The following is a 15,047-nucleotide window of genomic DNA, read 5'->3' as shown; positions in this document are numbered from 1 at the left end:
ATCCTTACCAGAAATAAAGTGAAGACTGGCTTGAATGGCAGGTGAAGGTGTGTTGAGGGTGGATGGGCTAGTTCTCGATGTCACTAATCAAGGAAAAACTGCCACTTTTCACTAGATCATTTAATTTTCGATATCAAAGTCGGTCAACTAAACCCCGTTCATTTTATGTGCCCTCTGTGTCACTAAAAGGAAGGGAGAAATTATAACAACACTATTTTACTCACTGCTACAAGGAAGAGAGGCTGTGATAAAGTCAAACAGAATAAAAAATTGGGGGCTGAGTCTACCATCTTGGTTTTGGGACGGTTATTATTCTTTCCTTCCTTGAATATTGATAAGCTTTATTTTACATCCATTTCATGTATTTTTCCATCAAAACAAAAGTAAATCGTGTTACAAGAAACATGTAACAATGCTTCATTAAAAAACAGTAGCACGACACGACTGAAGATTGTACATTATGATCATAAACAATAACAAACTCACGTGTGTCTACTGCCCTGCTGGAGCTGCTGTATAAAGATCATGGAATACCGTTGCATAGAAAAATGGATGGTGCTTAAACTGAGCATTGGTACGCGTCGTCTGCTGAAAGTCGGCTGCCGGCTGGGAGCGTCAAAGTGCGGGGAAACTAGCGAAGTGTGAAACAACTCATGAACTATTTCTAGCGCGAAAAACGAGGCGTCGAAGTAAAATGCGTCAAAATACAAGGAAATGCTGTATTACACTTCATTTACTTACATATTTTCCCATTTTTCAAAATAATATCGATACCTAGCAAACACAGTTGCAAAAAATACAGCAAAGTGTTACAAATACCTGAATCATATCATATACTGGATCATACAGAACTATACTGCATTCTGCCAGCACTCAGTCATGAAAAAGATATTAAAAGTAAACCAGACTTACCTCTTGGCAATCACGCACAGAACACTGTTGTTTGATGCGAAGATCAAACCAGCGAACAGTGTCATCCTCTCCGCATGTTAGAAAGGTGTGGGCATCATCCGGCATAGTAATAATATCATAGCATGTGCTGGCATGGCATGTGAATTTACAGTCATATGTCTCTTCTTGTCTCTCAACATCTGAAGATGGCAAAAACATGACACAGAGATGGATACAAAAGATGTAGAGTAATTTATGTATGTACAAATGATATATATAATATCATTATGAGTGTTGCACTGAAAGATCAGTGCAATAACTGCATCCCTGACAGCATTATATAAACAGTATTCTTGATGAACAACTAGATAAAAACTTTATGTACTTTTATTTATGACTATGATATGTATTAAATCAAACTTTAATACACTACTAAATAAAATCCTCGTACAAATCATTCATTTGTTTTGTAAACATGACGCATAAATAAAATCATCAAATCATACAGACCTGTATAAATAACAATGCCATCCCCAGAACACGAGATGATCTTGCGATTAGCTGTGTGAGGCATAAACTTTGCACTGAAAATATTTGCCCGGTGTGCAGTGTGGATGCGTGTTTTTGTCATTCGCTCCCAAGGATCACTGAAAGAAAATGGCATGTAATGACAAATCTAATTCCAACTGACATACAAAAACATATTAAAAATACACAGAAAAATATCTTATGATGTAGAAGTAAATGGGGTTACATGCACACCGAACCCTTATGTTCTGACTCCTAATTTAGATGCAGTCATGCCAAATCCAGATGGTTTAGAAAAGCTTATGCTTAGATGTTAGAGACCACTGACTATGCTATCACGTGTAGGTCCTTTCACCCAATGGCATCTAGCAACATGTTATGTTTTACAGTATGCCCTTTTCCCTGCTCAATCCCTTACCCTGGGTCTGACTCTGGGTACTCTTCCCACCACATTCACACCTGTGACCCTCCCACTCTAGCCATCCTCACTCCTCCTTTCAGCAAGCTCAAAACTTGTCTAGACAGATGTTTATCAATGCCTATTAAGGTATTACTGTACATAAATCATATTTCTTCCAAAATATATACGGTAATTTAATTTTTCATCCATCCATCCATTATCCAATCCTACGTTGCCCCGTGAGAAGAGTAGGAGCTCGGGGCTAGGCAAGTTGGTCCTGACATTTAAGATGAGAGTGACCAGCCTCACTCATACCTTAGTGGCATTTTCTTTCCTAAATTTTATATAAGTCTCACTCTCCATATTGCAAATGCCTCTTCCCTTTCACATAAACTCCTTTCTTGTATCCATACCAACCATTTCTTTGTCTTTTCTTCCATCACTCTTTCAACCTCCATATCCCAACAAACTGTTCCTTTCTAATACGGCACCATGCACAGCTTTAGTATTCCTAACAAAGTCTCTCTGTATAGACTCTGCATATTTTCTACCTTCAAACCAATTCACTGGCTCTTATACCCTTCACTACATTTTGTCTATGATCATAAGTTAATGCTTTGTTTCTCAAATGTTTCCATTTAACTCTTTCACTCTGTGTATTAAATTTGCATGCTCTCATCAATGTCAGATTGAATTCTATCTGAGTATGATCAGGCAAATCTTCACACCTTTATCTCATGACTCTCATGCCATTAACACTCCCATGCATCCTTCTCTCTACAAGCATGTGGTTAATCAGGCTTTTCTCACCATTTTCGCTAGTCTCACCATACCGGTACCATATATATTTTTGTACAGTATTTCTCTGCATTTAAAATAAGAATAACATGGCCTATTCTTAAATTTCCAGACATGTCCTTTAGCTGCCATCCATTGATTGTTTTCCCTTAGCACACCAAAATGATATCATAAAATAGGGTTCAACTCAACTCTTCAATTCTGATCACCCATCACAAACAATTTGTACCTCAATGGTGTGTTACCATTCTAACCAGCTGGTTCCAAAAATAATTTTCTATTGCATGCATCACTGATTGGTGGAGGTATCCATCATCCACTCACTTGGTATAGTGCTGCCTACTTCTTTCACCTCTCACTTTTTATTACTCTTCTTTCCTTTTCAGGTAGCTTTACACTAAGTGACATGCCCAACGGTTTCCTGTCAGCCAGGAAACCATTTACAATGTTGGCTGGTAACCATATAGCCAACCCATATGTATTCCCTATGGGTCAACAAGTGGGTTGGTTATGGGTAAGTGCCCCTCCCTGTAAAACACCCAACTCAAGGGTCAAATGGCCACCCCTTAAGGGATTGTGGCATCTGGCTATAGATAGGGTAGATAGTTATCACAAGCTGCATATACTGTACAATGATCAACGCTAATTTGACTTTGCAGCCTAAACTGTACATGCATCTTGAGCTGAAACATTCAGAGTCATTAAATCCTATCAATCAGTCATCATTCATCGATTAACAACTTCCCTTTTTCTCCATTTAAAAGTACAGCACTCACATCTTACGGTACTTTATATACCAGTATCCTACAAATTCCCATTCATCCACTTCGTGCAATCTTACCTTTGTCATCATCAACAACATCACACCATTGACTCCTTCCTTGAATGCCTTTAGCAACAATTTTCATTCATACACTAGCAGAAACAAAATAACCACGATTCCTCACACTAAATTACCGGTAATTTCACCGTGAGAACGAAACCACCCTGTACTGTAATATGTAAATTGATCAGTCAATGTATAAACAGTTTATTTAAAGATCCATTTTACTGTACTGAACTTTAATTTCCAGAGCCACTTAGCCTACTGTAACATGATTTACACCTACCATATAACAAGCTGCTGGTCATCAGAACCCGACAGGAGAAGATTGCCAGGAGCATCCCAGACCACAGTGTTGACGCAGCCTCGATGAACCTCCATGGCCTGAAGGAGGGCCATTCGCTGCAGCAAACACTCACTTCCTGCACAAGAAAACAAGAGACATTAGTTTATCTGATGCCTGATGCCAAAGCATGCCTCTTTTCCAAGGCAAAAACAGAATAGCTCACCTTAATGACATCCTATCCAAACTCAGCTATGGTCTGCCATTCACATTTTACTATCAGCACATCCATCCATCCACCCATCATCCAATCCTATGTCACCCCATGAGGAGCCCAGGGCTAAGCAAGTTGGTCCCGACATTTAAGATGAGAGTGACCAGCCTCACTCATCCCTGAGTGGCATTACATGAGCAGTAAACCCCAACCACCCCGTGGATATAACCCTGCATGGGCACAATCTGACTGAAGTGCCTCAATTAACCACTAAACTACCAGGCACCAAAATTTGGTTATATGGTTACCACCCAGTGTAGTAAATGGTTTCCTGGTGTACAGGAAACCATTTGGCTTGTCACTCAGTGTACAATCACCCATAGGCAGAAGGAAGAGGAAAGAATGAAGGAAAGAAAGAGAGATGAGGGAGTGTACAGTCACCTGTAGGCAGAAGGAAGAGGAAAGAATGATGGAAAAAAAGACAGGAGAGAAAGGAAGGAAGAAAGAAAGGGCAGACACTAAAAGCAGCACTACATCAAGTGAGTGGATGGTGAGTGCCCCCATCTACCACCAATATAGCTAGTTAATTCAACAAAACAATTACTGTGCCTGGACTCTTCATACAAATGCTGGTAAATAAATTAATCTGTTAGTACAGTAATAGCAATCTGAGCCATGTCTGGGCTAAAAAGAAACTATCCTATCAGTACAGAAGCCCCGGTGCATATTTCATTGCGTTCTATTGTCCACTCGCAGGGTGGGGGGGAGGGGTATCTTCTCTTTGGTATTTCCATAACAAATGTGTTCTTATGGTAGTTTCAATTTCATTACGTAAGTAATTTTCCCTAACTTCACCCTGTGACAGCTTGAAAATTATGTGCTCCGATGCTGCTGCCACCTGGTGGCTTTCCTCAATATACTCAACCCGACCTGATATGACAGATGCTGAGCCAACCTGGGGTTATCCCCTCATGTGGAGCACACTTTAAATTAACCAAAGATGGCCTTTGACCCACCCACCCAACTTGAAACTAACCGATGGACAGTTCGGGGTTAGCCCATGTGCGGTCATTATGGTTAATGTTAATGGGAAGTTCGCAGGGGCAGTCGCCCCAGTTAAGAATCTCGGCCAGTATTTCAAGTTTTTCTGGATTAGGCTAAATTGGGTACAGTATTTCAATCATTCCACTGATTTTGGCATTCATAAATGCTAAAAGCTCTTCGTTTTAGGCTTTTATTTAGTATACTGTATTTGACTTTTACCCACATGATTAGGTAAGGGCCGAGGGTCACCCCAGTTAGGAACCCTGAGTTTTTCTAATGTAGTTTTCTGTGCTTCCACTGATTTTGGCACTCAAATGGTGAAAATCTTCACCTTAGGATTTCATTTAGTACCTGACTCTCACCACAAGGTCAGCATTTATTTAGTACAGTCTCTGACTTTCACCACATTGTCAGTATATTTAGCACAGTACTTGACTTTCACCACATGGTCAGCATTAATTGAGCACTTAACTTGCACCCGTGGGGGGGGGGGTTCTGCTGGTGTTTTATGTGCTTCCACTGATTTTGGCATTCATAAATGGCACAAATTTCTTGCTTCAACATGTTCCCCCACCCAAAACAATGGATTCTCACAGGTCCCCCGTGGTGTAGGAAGAGTGGGCAAAAATGGCAGCAAAACATGGGATTTCTGACACAAATGAAAAACAAAATCTATCTTAACACATGAAAAAACACCACAAAAACCTAGGGACATCAATGAACTGAGGGACTGAACCAATCAGCAAAAATTCCCCAATTATTCCTCGAGGTCAAATGTAATGGCAATACTGTATAATCTTACCTTTCATTCTTTTACAGAATGGAAACCGAATCAACTACAATATCAAAATTCTATCTATCTATCTCTAGAGTCAGATGCCATAATACCATAACAGGTGACTGCTTGACTTTGAGTTAGTTGTTTTACAGGGAGGGGCACTAACCCTCTGCCAACCCACTTCCTGACAAGTAAGGAACATGTGCGGGTTGATTTTATGGTTACCATCCAGAGTCATAAATGGTTTCCTGACTTACACGAAACCATTTCCCTTGTCACTCAATGTAAAGCCACCTGAGGAGGAATGAAGAGTAATAAAGTGACATGAAAGATGAGAGCAATTGGAGCAGAGAATGGCAGACAAAGAAAAAGAATGATAAAGGGTAAAGCAAGTTGTAGGCAGCACTACATCACGGAAGCGGATGATGGTTGCCACCACCTACATTCTAATACAATATATGGTACCATAACCTGTCTTATTCTTTGGAATGAAAACTGAGTCACCAGCTAAATACAGTAACACAAATATTCTAATAAAATTTGTGTGTGTGTGTGTTATTTTGGAATTACACCCAACTAAAGGAGAATGAAATTAATGTGTTTGTCATTTCGTTTATGCACACTGATGATGTTCTGCAAGAGGCCGTTACACCTGTGACTCCAGCTCATTAGCCCCGTTTCTACTTGGACAGTGGCTTCATCTATCTATCTATCTATAGCCCGACGCCCTAATCCCGCAAAGGGTGGCCGCAGACAAAACGCCTCCAAGTCACTCTGTCACCCACCATTTGACTCCCCTCCCCCCAACTCACCCCCCCCTCCCTCATATACCTCTCAACTCCATCCCTCCACCTCATCCTCGGTCTACCTCTCCCTCTCCCTCCCTCCACCTCACCTACATACACCCTCTTAGTCAGTCTTTCATTCTCCATTCTCTCCACATGTCCAAACCACCTCAGTGTATTTCTCCTAATCTTTTCAACCACATCCACATCTACCCCACAACGTTCCTTCACTTCTTCATTCGTCAACCAGTCCCTCCACGTCACTCCACATGCTCCTCTCAAGTAACTCATTTCCACTGCTCTCATTCTTGACTTGTTCCCCTCTTGCAAGGTCCACGCCTCGCTTCCATACATCAGGGTAGGGATCACAATACCATCATGCAGTGACTTCTTAACTTCCATACTCACCTCCCTATTTCTCATCACTGCTTTCAGTGTACCAACAACCTTTCTTCCCTGCTGTACCCTTTCACGTACTTCATCCCCCAAAGTTCCATCCTTACTCATCACACTACCCAAGTACTTGAATGCACTCACATTCTCCATATCCTCACCATCCAATCTCACTGCACACTCTGTGACTTCATTCCTCTCAAACACCATAACTTTACTTTTGTTTACATTAACTTTCAGCCTCCTCCTCCTACACACTGTCCCAAATTCATTCGCCAAACCTTGCAACTCCCATTCATCTTCACTCAACAATACTGTATCATCAGCAAACAGCAACACCGGAAGCTTCCAAATCTCACCCTCATTCATTAGGGCCACCCCCACATCCACTGCCCTACCCTGCACCTCCTTTACAACCCCATCCATATATATATTAAACAGCCATGGAGACATCACACACCCCTGTTTCAGTCCCACATTGAGATCAAAGAACTCACTCAGCTCACCATCCACTCGCACCGTAGCCCTAGCTCCCTCGTACATACTCTTCACAGCACTCAACAATTTCCCCTCCACTCCATATATTCTCAATACCTTCCACATACCTTGCCTATCTATTCTGTCATAAGCTTTCTCCAAGTCCATGAAGGCAGCATACACTTTCCTTCCCTTCTCTAGATACTTCTCCACTAAACATCTTAGAACAAATATCTGATCTACACACCCTTTTCCCTTCCTAAATCCCCCTTGTTCTTCTCCAACTAGCTCCTCTGTCATATGCCTAACCCTATCATTGAGTATTCTACCATATATTTTACCAGTCACACTAAGAAGGCAAATACCCCTATGGTTACCACATACTTCTCTCTCCCCTTTTCCTTTGTACAGAGGAACAATTATACCTGATTTCCAGTCTTCTGGAACCCTTCCCTCTTCCCAAGCCAATCTACACAACTTCCATATCCACTCCACAACAATCTCACCCCCATACCTAAGCATTTCACCACACACTCCATCAATTCCTGGGGCCTTTCCCAGCTTAATCTTCTTCATCGCTTCCACTACTTCCGCCCTACTGATCTCTTCCTCCCTCCTCTCATCTCTTCTTCTCCCAGCCATTCCCCAACCACTTATACTCACACTGTTCTCACTCTCTACATTCAACAAATCCTCAAAGTGCTCCTTCCAACTCCTCAATTTCTCTCTCTTCTGCACCAACAATCTATTATTCCTATCTTTCACTCCCCTACTATTTCCCCTTTCACACTGCCTTACTTTCTTTACCTCCTTCCAAAACAATTTCTTACTCTCCCTCCATTTCACACTCAGATTCCTCCCAAACTCTTCATCCACTTTCTTCTTACTCTCCTTCACCAGTCTCTTAACCTCCCTTCTCCTGCTCACATATACCTCTCTCTTCTCTCTCTCATCTTCTCCCCTACCTCTACTCGCCAACCATTCACCATATGCCTTCTTCTTTTGTTCCACAGCTCGTTTCACCTCATCATTCCACCATGCTGTCCCTTGCACACCCTTGCATCTCCTCCTCACTCCACAAACCGCCTCACACGCTGCGCTTATCTCTTCCGTGAATATCTTACATATGTCTTCCACCCCTTCCATCTGCTCTAGCTCATACCTTCCCAATCTTTCTTCCACTATGTTCTTATACTCTGTCCTTTTCTCACTATCTTGCAATTTCTCCACTCTTCTCACAGGAGCTGCTTCTTCCTGTCTTCCCCTTCGTCTCCTCAACCACTTTCTTTTGCAGCTCTACCTTGGCCATCACTAAGTGGCTTCATGTGGTGGAAATTTGTGCCCTGTAAGCAAATCTCTGCTTTTGGTCTTTCCAAAACCTGTCTAGAATTGCCTCAAATATTTCTAATGTCTTGGCCTCTATTATGGTACCCATTCTGGCATGCTGATCCAGTTGTCAATCACTCTGTTTGACAATGAGTATTTCCTGAGGTTCAGATCTGTTCTGGTCTTGAATATTTTTTTCTTACTTCCTTGGGCAGAGTTGCCTTCTCTCATCTGGTACAGAGCTGCGGTGCAAGCCTGGTCATATTTGCCAGATATGATTTTGTATGTCTCTATCTGGTCTCCCCTTGATCTTCTGTATGCTAAGGTTGGTAATCGAAATTCCAGAGCCTTTTCCTCATATGAAAGGTCTTTAATCTGGGGGACACGCTTGGTGGCCCTACAATGCACGTTCTCCACTGCTTCAATGTTCTTTACCAAGTGTGGGCAACAGATTTGATTGGCATACTCTAAAATTGGTCTCACTAGGGCTGTGTACAGGGGCTTGAATACCACAGTATCCATGTGAACAAAGGTTCTTCATGCAATTTTAATCAATTTTTCTCCTAAATACATCTGTCGCAAATGCACTTTTTAGCACTAAGTGGCTAAGGAGTAGGAATGGCGGGATTTTCAAGAATACTCCCCCAGTATCCCTGCTTGTTGTATGAGGCGGCTAAAATGGTTGGCGGAGGGTTAGTGCCCCTCCCCGGAAAACAGCTAACTAAAAAGTCGAACAAGAAGCCTCGGACAAGGACTGACCGAAAGATGACAACCAAGGACCGCACAAAGGACATGGTACGGATCACGACACGGAATGTAAGGGGTGTGAATGATGAGATGAAAGAAAGAGAGATTGTCCAGATGCTTGTGGTTGCGAAAGTGGATGTATGTGGAGTAACTGAAACTAAATGGAGAGGAGAGAGTGTGAGAGAATGGGAGTATGGATGGGGTATATGTGCAGGAGTAGGTGAGAATGAGTGGGCAAAAGGAGGAGTGTGTATTGTTGTGAGTAAAAGATGGAAGAAGAACATAAGAGAGTATGGATCAGTTGGTTCAAGGATTGTGTGGGTAAAACTGAAAGTTGGAATACAAATGTGGGCGATTGTGTGAGTGTATGCGCCAATGCAAGATCGTGCGAGCAGAGTGAGAGAAGAGTTCTGGACAAATGTGGAAGTATGCAAGGAAAACTTTGGAAGGAATGAGAGAGTGTTTTTGATCAGTGATATGAATGGTAAAGTAAGCAATGTGAAGGTGGATGGAATAGTTGGTGAGTGGGGTGTGCCTGCTGAGATAGATGAGAATGGCAGTGCGTTAGTGGACATTTGTGCTGGGAGGGGGTTGGTGATAGCCAATACCCTCTTCAGGCACAAAATGATCCACAGATATACATGGCGAGTGATGAGAAGGGTGGGTGGTGAACTGAATGAAAGGAAGGCAATGACTGATTATGTGTGTGGATGAAAGGATGCGAAGATGTGTAATGAATGCAAGAGCTTATAGAGGTTGGGGGAGTGGACTTTCTGACCACTACTTGGTGATGGCCAGAATCAAGATCCAAGTAAGATGGAGAAATACAAGAGGGGAAGGATGGGAGGAAGTAGTTGCAAGGAGAGTGGAAAGGTTACAAGAGGATGAGAAAAAGGCAGAATATAAGTGAGAAGTGGAGGAACAATTGGGAAAATATGAATTGGAGCTGATGGGGGATGTGGAAGGTGTGTGCAAGATATTCACAGAAGAAATATGTGGAGCATGTGATGTGGTGTGTGGGGTGAACAGAAGACGGAAGGGGGTGCAGGGAACAGCATGGTGGAATGAAGAGGTGAGACAGGCTGTTGCACAAAAGAAGAAAGCATACAATGAACGGATGAGAAATAGGAGCTTGGAAACTTGAGAGGCGGAAGAGAATGATATATGTAGACAAGAAGACAGATATGAAAAGATTAGTAAGAGAGAGTAAGAAGACAGTGGGTGAGGAATTTGAGTGTAAAGTGGAGGGACTGTAAGAAAATGTTCTGGAAAGAGGTGAAGACAGTAAGACAGGGTGATAGTGAAGTTAGTAAGGGAGTGAAAGATAAAAATGGTAGATTACTAGTGGAGAAGGGAGAAAAAGTGAGCAGATGCAGAGAACACTTTAAGAAATTGTTGAACATAGAGAATGAAAGTAATGCGGGTATAAGTGGCTGGGAGAAGGAGGGATGTGAGAAGACAGGAAGAAATCAGTAGGATAGAAGTTGTGGAAGAAATGAAGAAAGTCAAATTGGGGAAAGCCCCAGGAATTGATGGAGTGTGTGGTGAAATGCTGAAGCATGGGGGAGAGATAGTAGTAGAATGGATGTGGAAGATGTGCAGATTGGCCTGGGAGGAAGGTAGAGTCCCGGAGGATTAGAAGTCAGGTATAATTATTCCCCTGTACAAAGGAAAAGGGGAAAAAGAAGTGTGTGGTAATCATAGGGGCATTTGTCTTCTTAGTATAATAGGAATAGTGTATGATAGGATACTTATTGACAGAGTTAGGGAAATAACAGATAAATTAGTTGGAGAAGAACAGGGAGGCTTTAGGAAGGGAAGAGGTTGTGAAGATCAGATATTCATTATTAGATCTTTAGTGGAAAAGTTTCTAGAGAAGGAAAAGAAGTTGTATGAGGCCTTCATGGATTTGGAGAAAGCATATGACAGGGTGAATAGACAAGGATTGTTGAAAGTATTAAGAATATATGGAGTAGATGGGAAGTTGTTGAATGCTGTGAAGAGTATGTATGAGGGTGCTAAGGCTGCAGTGTGTGTGGATGGTGAACTGAGTGAATTTTTCTCTTTGAAGGTTGGGTTGAAACAGGGATGTGTCATTTCTCCATGGTTGTTCAATCTGTACATGGATGGGATAATAAAAGAGATACAAGGTAGGGCAGTGGATGTTGGACTGGCCCTAGTGAGAGAGGGTAGTGTTTGGAAACCCCCTGTACTGTTGTTTGCAGATGATACTGTGTTGTTAAGTGAAGACGAAGGGGAGCTGTAAGGCTTAGTGGATGAGTTTGGGAGTGTGTGCAAGAAATGGAATCTAAGGGTGAGTGTAGGGAAGAGTAAAGTGATGGTCTTTGAGATAGGTGAAGTCAGTGAATGTACAGTGAGGATGGATGATGAGGTAATGGAAAATGTGAGTACATTTAAGTACTTGGAGAGTGTGATGAGTAAGGATGGAAGTTTGGAGGGTGAGGTGCTTGAAAGGGTACAGCAAGGAAGTAAGGTTGCTGGTTCCTTGAAAGCAGTGATAAGAAACAGGGAAGTGAGCATGGAAGTGAAAAAGTTACTACATGACAGTATTGTGATACCAACTCTAACTTATGGAAGTGAAGTTTGGACATTGTTGGAAGGATACAAGTCAAAAGTGAGAGCAGTGGAAATGAGTTATTTAAGAGGAGCCTGTGGAGTCACATGGAGAGACAGGCTGACAAATGAGGATATAAATGAGCACTGTGATGTGGATGTGGATGTGATAGGAAGCATTAGGAGGAACACACTGAGGTGGTTTGGCCATGTGGAGAGGATGTAGATTGAGAGACTGATGAGGAGAGTGTATGTGAGTGAGGTGGAGGGGGAGAGAGGGAGGGGGAGGCTGAGGATGAGATGGAGGGATGGAGTGGAGAGGTATATGAGAGAGGGGGGTGTGAGGTGGGAGCAGGGCAGTGAAATGGTGGGGGAACAGGGCAGCATGGAGGCGATTTGTTTGTGGCCACCCCGTACGGGATTAAGGTATCTGGCAATAGACAGATAGATAGTTAGGTTAGGGCAGGTCAGATGCAATAAAAGATGGAGATAGTAGCTACAGACTCCCCCTCCTCATCTCCTTATGTACAAAGAAAAGCATTTGCAACAAATGCTTATAAAAGAGTAAGTGCTTAGAATCGTTTAAATTCAGCAATGTGCATATTAATTTCAGTGTCAGTTAGTTGCGTGTAATTCCAAAAATTTACCAATTTTTACCCATAATGAAAGCTGATTCAACATATATACTGGTATATTTTACATATAAAATTCTTTTAAACAAAAGTCTCAAGGCCAAGTCCAATCACCTGGCATGGGCCAAAATAATATATACAGTAAAGGGAATTTTTTTTATTTGTTATGGCCTGGGTATTTTAAGTTTCTTCTTTCACTAGGGGTAGGATTCACCCTTATTTCAAATGATTTAGAGATTAATTTCCACCGCAAATGATCCCTAACCCATATTTGGGGCTGAAATGAAATATGAAATAAAATCCTCAAAACTGACCAAAATACATCCTAAATATTTTTTTTTACTATGGGGAGGATTTACCCATATTTCGAATGATTTTGAGGCCAATTTCATTTTAAAAACCGTTTTTTAAATTAAATTACCCTAACCTAACATAATCAAACTTAATCCCTAACCTAAGACACATTTTTAAAGGAAACGTCATAGGGAAGACACTCCTCCCCCCTAATTTGAGGGGCTTGTCTTGGAAAAGGCTGGAATATCGGACGGACTTGACCGCAATAAATGACAATACTACCACATCAAGGAGGAGTACTTAATGGTTTGTCCACGTTTCAATCTGTGTCAGCCACAGCATACCTACTCTTTAATGATGTCTAAGCGATGTACGGTATTTAATAAACTGGATGAGATGCTTCATTACTTTTTTTTCAGTATTTTTCATGATTACATATGATTCATAAAAATACCTACAAGTAACCAGTAGCACGAAGAACTTGTCATCCAATAAGGATATGCACAAAACCAAACTGGCCTGGAACTTGGAAGGTCGATGGAGTTGATCTATTTATGGCTTCTATACCCTAAGCCAAGCACTCACCTTTAGCCAAGGGGAAGAAGACGTTGTTATTGACTGGATCATACTGGCGTTTGAGTATCTGCCTTAACATGAGTAAATATTTCCTTTGTGGTATGTCACGCGAACGCACTAGGCACTTTAACTGCAGCTGGCAGGATGATTCGCCCCACTCCACTCCCTCGGTCACAAACAAAGTGAGACGAGTTCGGTCCTCTTGAAATCTCGGCGTTCCGCTGATGAAGGCTCTACGGCATGATTCTGGCGGGATATTTGAAACGCCGTGACTTGCGTATTCCTAGTTTTCGAAAATCAGAATTAACTTACTTGTCCAACGGAGTGCTAAGTAGCCTATATCTCATGTACAAAAGAACACATTTACACCCAGTTGCTTTACGCCTTTATCATGTACGTACACCCAGCGGCGTGGGGGAAGGCCCAGACAGGTATATGCAAACATGTATATGTGTACATTTGTATGTATATATGTATATATATGGAGTAGATGGGAAGATGTTGAATGCCGTGAAGAGTATATATGAGGGTGTTAAGGCTGCAGTGCGTGTGGATAGTGAAATGAGTGATTTTTTCTATTTGAAGGTTGGACTGAAAAAGGGATGTGTCATGTCTCCATGGTTGTTCAGTCTGTGTATGGATGGGGTTATAAATGAGATACATGGTAGGGCAGTGGATGTTGGAGCGGCCCTAATGAAAGGGGGCAGTGTTTGGAAACTCCCTGTACTGTTGTTTTGCAGATGCTGTATTGTTAAGTGAAGACGAAGGGGAGCTGCAAGGCTTGGTGGATGAGTTTGGGAGAGTGTGTAAGAAATGGAATCTGAAGGTGAATGTAGGGAAGAGTAAATTTATGATTTGCGAGAGAAATGGAGACTGAATGTACAGTGAGGCTGGATGAGGAGGAAATGGAAAATGTGAGTGCGTTTAAGTACTCGGGTAGTGTGATGAGTAGAGATGGAAGTTTAGAGGGTGAAGTGCTTGAAAGGGTACAACAAGGAAGAAAGGTTGCTGGTTCTTTAAAAGCAGTGATAAGAAACAGGGAAGTGAGCATGGAAGTGAAAAAGTTACTACATAACAGTATTGTGATACCATCTCTAACGTATGGAAGTGAAGCTTGGACCTTGTTAGAGGGACAGCAGTCAAGAGTGAGAGCAGTGGAAATGAGTTATTTAAGAGGAGCCTGTGGAGTTACATGGAGAGACAGGATGACAAATGAAGATATAAAGGAGCGTTGTGGTGTGGATGAGGATGTGATCAGAAGCGTTAGGAGAAATACATTAAGGTGGTTTGGCCATATGGAGCGGATGGAGAGTGAAAGACTGACGAGGGAAGTGTATGTGAGTGAGGTGGAAGGGGGAATAGGAAGGGGGAGGCCAAGGATGAGATGGAGGGATGGAGTGGAGAGGTATATGAGAGAGGGGGGTGTGAGCTTGGAACAGGGCAGTGATATGGAGGGGGACAGGGCGACATGGAGGCTATTTGTT

General features: G+C 42.1%; 1 protein-coding gene across 1 annotated transcript in view; it reads right to left on the bottom strand.

Moving 5' to 3' along the window:
- LOC145414564 (DDB1- and CUL4-associated factor 6-like) overlaps window positions 1–13,689 on the bottom strand; it is a 53,257-nt gene extending 39,568 nt beyond the window's left edge. Inside the window, exons 1-4 of the mRNA XM_080284083.1 lie at window positions 13,573–13,689; window positions 3,727–3,862; window positions 1,402–1,538; window positions 913–1,091 (exon numbers count right to left, since the gene is read on the bottom strand). Coding sequence (XP_080140209.1) covers window positions 913–1,091; window positions 1,402–1,538; window positions 3,727–3,862; window positions 13,573–13,642 — 522 coding nt within the window. The 5' untranslated portion in view covers window positions 13,643–13,689. The remainder of the gene's footprint in view (window positions 1–912; window positions 1,092–1,401; window positions 1,539–3,726; window positions 3,863–13,572) is intronic.
- Window positions 13,690–15,047: the final 1,358 nt, after the last annotated feature.

This window comes from Coenobita brevimanus, chromosome 100 (assembly GCF_032717465.1).
Source record: "Coenobita brevimanus isolate Jiangsu-jjx chromosome 100, ASM3271746v2, whole genome shotgun sequence".
Classification (NCBI taxonomy): Eukaryota; Metazoa; Arthropoda; class Malacostraca; order Decapoda; family Coenobitidae; genus Coenobita; species Coenobita brevimanus.
This window is presented reverse-complemented; position numbering and strand designations above follow the sequence as displayed.